Source organism: Echinops telfairi, unplaced genomic scaffold, assembly GCF_000313985.2.
Source record: "Echinops telfairi isolate 266 unplaced genomic scaffold, ASM31398v2 ScPeMD7_7410;HRSCAF=8448, whole genome shotgun sequence".
NCBI lineage: Eukaryota > Metazoa > Chordata > Mammalia > Afrosoricida > Tenrecidae > Echinops > Echinops telfairi.
The window spans coordinates 24,918,053-24,927,331 of NW_022111310.1; the positions used below are offsets into that span (position 1 = coordinate 24,918,053).

At 47.5% G+C, this 9,279-nt stretch overlaps 1 protein-coding gene across 6 annotated transcripts in view; it reads right to left on the reverse strand.

The window, feature by feature from the left end:
- CDK5RAP2 (CDK5 regulatory subunit associated protein 2) overlaps positions 1-9,279 on the reverse strand; it is a 209,163-nt gene that overhangs the window by 16,902 nt on the left and 182,982 nt on the right. For 5 of the 6 annotated variants that reach the window (XR_006680712.1, XM_045296558.1, XM_045296556.1 and 2 more), the window contains 4 exons: positions 6,773-6,889; positions 4,393-4,582; positions 1,388-1,509; positions 156-317 (listed from right to left, as the gene is read on the reverse strand). Coding sequence is in view for 5 of the 6 variants with exons in the window: in XM_045296558.1 (XP_045152493.1) it covers positions 156-317; positions 1,388-1,509; positions 4,393-4,582; positions 6,773-6,889 (591 nt within the window). In the remaining variant the exon portion in view is untranslated. The remainder of the gene's footprint in view (positions 1-155; positions 318-1,387; positions 1,510-4,392; positions 4,583-6,772; positions 6,890-9,279) is intronic. The other variant, XM_045296557.1, reaches the window with a different exon arrangement.

Genomic DNA, 9,279 nt, shown 5'->3' on the forward strand with positions numbered 1-9,279 from the left:
TCACTGGGCAGCTCAGCTCCTGTAGCATGGGCCGGCTCACAAAGAAGTGAGGGGGAGGCAGGTGGCGGCCGTGTCTGTCTGGCCCCAGGGCCGCTGGGGGCCGGACGGGGCTTGGACAGCTCAGGTGCCAGCTGCTTCCGGTGCCTTCCTCTCACCCTGCGCCAGCTGCTCCTCCAGTTTGCTCTGCAGGGAGCGGTTGGTGTCGATGCTCCTCTCCAAGTGCGCCCGCAGCATCTGGATCTCTCCCAGGAGGCCATGCAGGTCACCAAAGGGGCCCTGGCCCCTCCAGCCTTCGCCTGACGCCTCGGCCCGGGCCTCTGCGAACACACCCAAGGGAAAAACTTAACATCTCCCGTAATCCAAAGGTCAGCCTGCAAAGCAACTCAAGAGCATTTTAAACCTGCCACTGCCATCACCCTCCCCTTCCGGAGAACGAGGTGCAATTTAAAATAACAACTAGACGTTAAAAACAAAAATATTGGCAGACTTAATTGCTGCTATTCCACAGGCTAAATAAGAGCTGGAAATTAATTTTCACTTCTGGCTATAAAAGCCTAGCAAATTGCACACCAAACCCCGAAATTATGTCTAGTACTAATAAAACCTATTTGGGCTGGAATTATAGACTGAAAGGGGCTGATTTTAAGGCTGCGGTGTATTAAAAAGGCACAACAGAAAGAATCAGAAAAGCAACGTGAGGAGAACATGAAATCTGTGAGATGACCCTTCCTAGAGAAGCTTTCAACAGGGAGACACCGTCTGGAAAATTAATTTAAAACAAACAAGCAAACAAGAGCCCACCACCCCTCCAAACTGCTTCTGAAACATTCGGGCTTAGCTGAGTCTCTCCCACTGGTCGCTCTCCCAGGACCAGCGAAGAGCAGGGCTAGCCACCACCTCCAGGGCAATGGCCGGCACAGGGCAGGTACTCAGTAAACAGCTGCTAAGTGAAGGGGCTAGAGAAACCACACGCACAGACGTGACCTGTTGATAGCCTACTATGTGCCAGGCACTATAATAACGGGTTTTAAATAAATGAGCTCTTAATTTCCACAACAACTCTTCAGAACAAACAGGTCTCACAGAAAAAGAAATAGGCCCAGAGAGGCCAAATGACCTGCTAAAGGTCACACAGCCGAGAAACGAGGGTATCAAAATCTAGATCCCTGCTGACTCTGGAGGCAAAGTTTTTCTGTGTCTCCTGCTGCTTCATTCAAAATAGACCTGTCCCACCCGCAAGGCAAACGTAGGGCTTGGAAGTGGTATTCAGGAAGGAGTTCAGAAATCAGTCTTCTGGCTGAATTGGGGGGGAGGGGGGTGTATGGTGTGTTCAGAGGTCAAACCAGGCCACTCCCAGGGGAGAGGGCCGCGGCTCAGAGCCCGGTACCTCTCGGGCGCCTGTGCTCTTCATCCAGCTTCTCATACACCTTCAGCTCCATTCGCAGGGACTGGAGAAGCTCGTCGTTCTGTGAGAGCAGCTGCTGCCTCACCTTCACCTCCTCCTGGGCCCTGAAAAACCCCCCGACCACACGCACAGGAGGTTAGTTCTGATGGACTATGGCGTATGCACACCGCCCCGCCACTGGTCAGAAGACTGTAGCCCAAAGCAGCAAGTGGGGACATGAATCTAAATCCCAGCCACTTTGCCCAAGTGCCCTCCGGGTCCCTGACTGTACTAATGTTATCTACAGGAACCTTCACAGCCACCGTCTAAGGGAGGTGCCAGCAATCATCCGTTCAGAGGTGGGAAGGCTCTAAAACAGCGGTTCTCAACCTGGGGGTCGAACGACCCTTCAACAGGGGTCGTCCGATTCCTAACAGTAGCAAAATTATAGTTATGAAGTAGCAATGAAAATAACGTTATGGTTGGGGTCACCACCACATGAGGACCTGTGTGAAAGGGTCACGGAATGAGGACGGTGGAGAACCGCTGCTCTAAAAGGACTGTTCGACCCAGGGATACTCAGCCGGGAAGAGGAGCCAGGACTGAAACGCTGAAACCCGGAACTGACGGCTATGAGGCCTCTAATAATCTTGCTAATTCGCTGAGCTGGAGAGCCATGGGCAGGGCTGCTAAGACCAAAATGAATTCTCTGTGTTGTGAGCTCTTATCTCTTATCTGTACCTGTGCACATGCTCCGGTCTAGGCCACAATGAAAGACAGGGCTGGGTTGAGGAGGAGTGGGGGGTGAGGAAGCCTCAAGGAACCAAAGGAGCATTGTGTGTTTCATCGGTGCTATACTGCACCCTGGTCGACTCATTCCTTCCTTGCGACCCTTCTGTAGTGAGGTGATGTCCCATTGTCTACAGATGGGTTTTGGGTCTCTGCTCCGACCACCTCATTCTCAACAATCTAGTTAGTTTTTGTTTGTTTGTTTGTTTGTTTTGAGTCTTCTGATGCCTCTGACCCGACCCTGTGGACACCTCATGATTGCACAGACTGGTGTGCTTCTTCCATGTGGGCTTTGTTGCTTCACTGTTGGATGGCCGCTTGCTGACCTTCAAGCCTTTAAGACCCCAGACACTGTATCTTTTAATAGTCGCGCACCATCCGCTTTCTTCACCACATTTGCTTCTGCCTCCATTGTGTGTCTTCAGCGATCATGCCAGAAGGGTGAGCATCATATCATGCCAGTTGGCTACAACTGTTCTTGCATTGAAGGAGGGCTTGAGCAGAGGCCCAAAGTCCATCTACTTCCTCAATGGACTGCCATATAAATACATGTAGATAGGCCAATACCTCTATTTTTATGAATTAATGTATTTATATATGTACATACCTATGTTTATACCTCCATCCAAAGCTTGCTTCCTAGATCTTTCCTGTTTCCTTTTACTTTCCTCCTGCCCCACCATCATGCTCGCCCCTCTTTTGCCTCTTAGTAATTCCTCTCAGCTAGATTGCTGTTGCTCCAACACCCCCAGGATCTCTCCGTCCTCCCCCTCCTTGTTGATTTCAAGTCCCCAGTTGCTCCTCTGTCTAAGGCATTGTTTCTCACCGTTCCCTTCCCCTGCTCCTCCTGCCCCCAAGTCCCTCCAGCACCGGTAGTCCCGTTGCTTTCCCCTCAAGCTTGCTCCCCATCCTATCTTATACAGGGAGGCAAACCAGTAATAACACAGGGAAAAAAACAACAAGAAAACAAAAGATTGAATAAAAAGAGAAAAAGAAAAAGGAAAAAAAGATAATAATAATAACTAGGGGGAAAAAACAGAACAAAAAAAGCATACATAATCCAGGAACAGGAATGGGAGTAGGGATACCAGGAGGGTAGGAGGAAGGTGGGGAGAAGAGGGGAAGAAGGGACAACTAATCAAAATGATTGACACATAACCCCCCCCCCTCGGGGGAACAAACAACAGAAACCATGGGGAAGGGAGACAGCGGATATTTGAGCTATGAAAATAATAATTTATAATTCATAAAGGGGTCACAAAGGTGGGAGGGGGGATGGAGGGGAAAAAGAGGAGCTGATACCAAGGGCTAAAATAGAAAGCCAATGTTTAGAAAATAATGATGGCAATATATGTACAAATATGCTTGATACAACTGATGTATGAATTCTTATAAGAGCTGTAAGAGCCCCCAATAAAATGATCTTTTAGTTGGGGGACAAAAAGATTAAAATGAGAGGCATTCATGAGTACAGGGCAAGAACTACTAAAAACACAGAAAACAACACAGCTTCGGGGGTGGGGGGGAGTACAGCAATGTAGAAGTGTAATCAGCATGGTCCTTGCACACTTGGCCCGGCTCCTGTCACTCCTCTGCTGACAACTCCCAGGGGCTTCTTCACTCGCTCACAGCAGCAACCAGAGCCCTGACAGAAGCTACCAGGTGCTGCATGATCCAGCACCCAGGTGCCTCTGCCTCGTTTGCTCTAAGAGCCCGTGCCCTCCACATGACTGGCCTCCCTGTTCTGCCCACCTCAGCCAACGACTCTCTGCCTCAGGGCCACTGTCCTTCAACTGAAAATGACCTTGCCCCGGGAATGTGCAGCGCTCACACCCTCCCGTTTCAGGTCTCCGCTCAAATGGCATCTTTTCAGAGACATCGCCCTCCCCTGGCCCCGATAAGCACACAGAAAGTTACCTCCCGGCATTAAGACCATTTGTCTCCATCCAGTTTTGTCACCATAAGGAGCCCTGGTGCCATAATGGCTAAGCACTTGGCTACTAACCCAAAGGCTGCCAGTTCAAGCCCACCAGCCACTCCATAAGGGACAGATGTGGCGGTCTGCTTGGACAGTTCCACTCTGTCTACAGGGTCTCTGTGAGGCAGAGTCACCCAGGCAGCCGTGAGGTTGGGTTTTCACCACTGTCTGCTGTCTGTCCCTTTGCACTAGGGCAGGGTGAGCACGTTCTGTTTCACGACTGCAGTCTCGGTGCCTCTACCTCCTCAGCTGGCTGCGGCTGGTGTAGATCTCCTGGACCAGCTGCTCGCGGCGCCGCTCCTGCTCGCCGGCTTCCTTCTGCAGCCTCTCGTTCTCGGCCTGCACACGCGCATGCTCCTGCTGAAGGTGCTCCAGGCTTGCAGTCTTCCTGGAGAGGGACTCACGTAATGTTTCATTCTCCTTCTGCTTATCTGCAAACCACAGAGAGCGCCACTGAGAAGGGAAATAGTTTGTTTTGTTTTTTCCCAACCCGATTACGCAAATACAGCACTTTAGCTCAGGCACTCCAAGAATACAGAAGAGAATGAGATTTAATCCGGCACTTATGATTTTGCCATTCCAATTAGCTTATGCATTTTGGTCAGATAAATCTGTCGATATCGAGGCTGCAGACTAAACATCACTCAGATGAAATAGACCTGTTAAATCTTCTCTTAAATAATGGACCAGGAAAACCTAATGTCTTTGCCTTCAGGGATCAAATAGGGTAGAAACTACAGGTAGAGGCAAGCAAAAGGGCCCCAAACTCTGGCATCATCCACGGACGCCAATCCGGAGCCTGTTTGCACCGCTAACCTAACGTGTTATCTCCTCTCCTCCATCCACTGACACCCTGGCTCATCCCAACTCATCTTTTGCCTCACAGCTGAGCACAGCCTTTCTGGGGCCAGGATGCCTTCTCCAGAGCCCTGAGCTCCCCATGCATGCCTTCTCGTGGCCAGTCATCATGCAGGAAAAGCCAGATCTCACTCACTTCTCTCTGTATCAGAGTCTATACAGGACTGGATATCAAACCAAAGCCAGGAAATATTTGCTGAGTGCTGAATCATTTGCAGAAGCCTCCGTTTCACATCCTAAACACCTATACATTTGCCTTGTGTGCCCCTCCACCACCCCATATATGTGGTCACTTGGCAGGGCCATTGTTTAGTATTATGCAGCTGTCCTCCCTTTTGCGATATGATGTAATCACCCTATGCATTGTATTTCCTCACTTCTATGACACGAATGGGGCAGGATCAGACACAGTTATATTAATGAATGCCGTCTACAGTATTAGGGTCTATCCTCAGTCAATCTCAGAATTCTAAGATATAAAAGGCATCTGAGCAGAAAGAGAAACTTACTACCACCAAGAAGGAAGAGCCAAGAGTGGAGTGGATGTATATCCTTTGGGCCCAGGGTTCCTGTGCTGGAAACCTAGTTCCGGGAGAATATGGAAGCCAGAAGGCACAGGCAGATCTCCAAGAACTCCCAAACCCATAGCTGGTGAAAGGAGACAAGGACCTTCCTCCTAATCTGTGCGCCCAGAGAGAGGAAGCATTCCCCAAAGACAGCACCCTGAATTTGGACATCCAAACTCCCACCCTATAAGAGAATAAATTTCTGTTTGTTAAGGCCATCATTTTGTTATTTCTGTTATAGCAGCCATAGATGACTAAGACATAGCCCGGGGTCAGCACTGACATTCTCTAGGGAAGGTGAAGTTGCCGCAAGTTCCAGGTGCACCACCTTTTTAGTTCTCTGACTACAGGCTGGTAAACTCGTTAAACCTCAATGTCTCACCTGTAAAATAGGGCTAATAATACTCGGTCCCAGAAATGTTATAAATACTGAAAAAAACAAGCCAAACTCACTGCCATCCAATTGATTCCGACTCACAGTGAGTGATCCTACAGTGCAAGACAGGACTGCCTCCTGTGGGTTCCTAGACTGTAACTATTGACAGGCGTAGAAAGCCTCGTCTTTCTCCCTCAAGGTGGAGAGATAATATAAATAAAAGCTCTTTAAAGGTTTCTAAATTCCAAATGGAAGAAATTAAGGAAAGGGCTCTTTACAAGAAATACTAGGTATACTTTGCTGATGTTACATGGGCAAGCTTTGCCAATGATATGAAATTTCCAGGTGAGAACTTGGCAGTAATACATTTCCTGTCCCACCTCTTCCACTGGGTACCAAGACCAATGAGATGTGGCTATATATAGAGGATGAGAAAAATCTCACTGCCATGGAGTCGATGCCAACTCACAGTACAGAGTGAACTGGCCCTGTGAGTTCCATACAGTAACTATTTATGGGAATAGAAAGCTGTCTTTCTATCATATAGGAGGCAAGTGGCAGAAAAGTAAGTAATAATTACTGAGCCTTTCCTGTGTTACAGTTACCATGCTCATGTTTTCAATCATGTAATTGTCACGCTCATCCTGTGTGATACACCCAGCTCACAGATAAGGACATGGATGCTTAGAGAGGCTAAGCGAGCTGTCCACAGTCACAGGATCTGAACCTCGGTGGGTCAGGCCCCAACCCTGCACTCTCTCCACTGCGACACCACGCCAGGCTCTGGAGCACCAGGCCGCAGCTGCTCCCGTAATCCTTACCTCTGGACCCTTTGGCAAGCATCATATTGAGGCCCTGGTTCTGCTTCCTCAGGAACTGAATTTCTGATGTCAGGGAATTATGCAGCTCTGAACCACAGGCAAAAGTGTTTGCAGAACCTGTGGAAGCACACAAACAGTGATGTATGTGCAGACTCCAGATCAGTGTGGATGGAACCTCAAGAAAAATGTAAAAAGTGTTAAGTAACGAGGAAGCATAATATGCAATGACAGCTACTTCTGTGAACCAAGTGCTACCCGACCCAAAGGGATGAGAGTGAGTGAGCTTTAAAGAGGGTGTCCACCCCCACCTGTTAGCTGTCCATCCTAACGAGGAGAACAACAGGAGCTCAGGGGGTGGGGGGGTGGGGGACAGGAAGGGGCAGTTCAACCACCACAGATGGCTCTCCTGTGCCCTACACTCATATCCATCATCTCTCTCCACTCACCCCGACAAACGCTCACGTTCTTCACAGACATCAGGACTTGTATGGCGGATCTAGCTGCCTTCTTCTTTTTATATTTTTTCAAATTGAGTACTTGGTAAAAGTTTGCTCAGAAAGTTAGCTCTCCACTGAACAATTTCCACACAAGTTGTGTTTAAGGCAGCTCAGGGAACTCTCGTCACCTCCCCCTCAGCTCTCCAAACTGGTCTCTCCCTCCGGTTCCCCATCTCTCCAGAATCCAAGCAAGAAACCCAGGCGCCATCTGAACCAGCGCACTCATCCTTATCCCTCAGCCAATCAGGACACTGCGACTGTTAACGCTTCCTCCAGAATGCCTTGCTCACTAGCCCAGCCTTCTCGGGGTCCACACTTTGGACCTTATCCCCTTGCTTTAGGCGTAACTCGCTATTACACTCACAGGGGGGGTTACCATCCTAACATGTAGCCCCACTGAGGTCATTCTTTGCTCAGAAGCATCTGATGACCCACAAAGACTATCAGTCACATGAAACACAAAGCTTAAAATTCTTAGCTTAGAATCCAAGAATCTGTTATTCTTACGGCATTCCCTGCTCTCCTTCCACTTGGGCTTTAGCATTCAGGGGTTGAAAATGGGGCATCTCTGTGTCCTAAACGCCTCACGATATAATCACTACCGTCCTTGCAGGTACTATCATATGACAGTGATAGCACTAACCCTTCAGTATGGATTCCACCTCAACGCAAAGAAAACAAAAATCTTCATAGCTAGCTACCACCGGGATAACTAGAGAAAAGACTGAAATTGTCAACGATTTCATTTTGCTTGGATTCACAATCAATGCTCATGGAAGCAGCGGTCAAGAGATCCAAAAGCATTGCAGTGGACAAACCTGCTGCCCAAGACCTCCTTAGTGTTGAGTGCTTAAGGGCACAGCAGTCACTTTGAGGACTAAGGTGCACCTGACCCAAGTCAAGATATTTGCTATCACATCATATGCATGTGAAAGCTGGCCGAGGAAGAGAGAAGGCAGAAGACAAATTGATGCGTTTGGATATTGACCCTATCGTGGACTGTTGGAAGAACAAACAAATCAGTGTTGGAAGAAGCAAGTGCAGCCAGAAATCTCTTAAGAAGCGGAGGCAGTGCTATTTCATCTAACCTACTTTAGATGTATTATGGAGAGAAACGGATGCTGTGATTGGTCAAGCACACAAGCCTCCCAAAAAGAGAGGAAATCCCAAGATGAAATGGACTGGCACAGTGGCTGCAACAATGGGCTCAACTAGAACAATTGTGAGGATGATACGGGACTGGGCAGTGTTTCCTTCTCTATCTAAAGGGTCGCCATCATTCAGTGTCAACTCAACAGCACCCACAATATCCTTTGAAAGAACCAATTTCTGGTTTTGTTGATTCTATTGTTTTTAAAATAGTTCATCCCTAATCTTTATTATTATTATTATTATTTGACTAGCTTTTGGCTTCTTTTACTCCTTTTTCTCCCCTATTTGTTGAAGTTGTTTGTTTAAATTAATGATTTTGGCTTCATTTTTTCTTAATGTAGGCATTCAATGCTATGAACTTTCCTCTGAGTACTGCCTTTGCTGTGTACTAAAGGTTTTGATATATTACGTTCTCATTGTCATTTGACTCTAAGAATTTCTAAATTTCACTCGATTTTTCTTTGACCTAATAGTTCTCTACTAGTATATTATTTAGTTTCCAAGTATATTTCTTCCTGTTGTTAATTTCTAGCTTTATACTCTTATGGTCAGAGAAAATGCTTTGTATTACTTCAATCTTTAATTTTCTTCACCCTTTCCTCTGGATGGATGCCAAAAATTGAATCTTATATGGCTACCTGTTAGCTTCTGAAGTCCCTGTGCTTACTGCTCCCCAGAGGAGGATGTGGACCATTGTCCTTGTGCATTACGCTATGCCGACTTACTTAGCTATCCCCAAAGCCCAGTGACTCATTCCCGCAAGGTGGTTAGTTATGGCTAACACATTTCTTAACTGTGCCCCCTGATTGTTCTACACATTCATGGATATATTTATTTATTTATTTCCTTTTTTTTTTT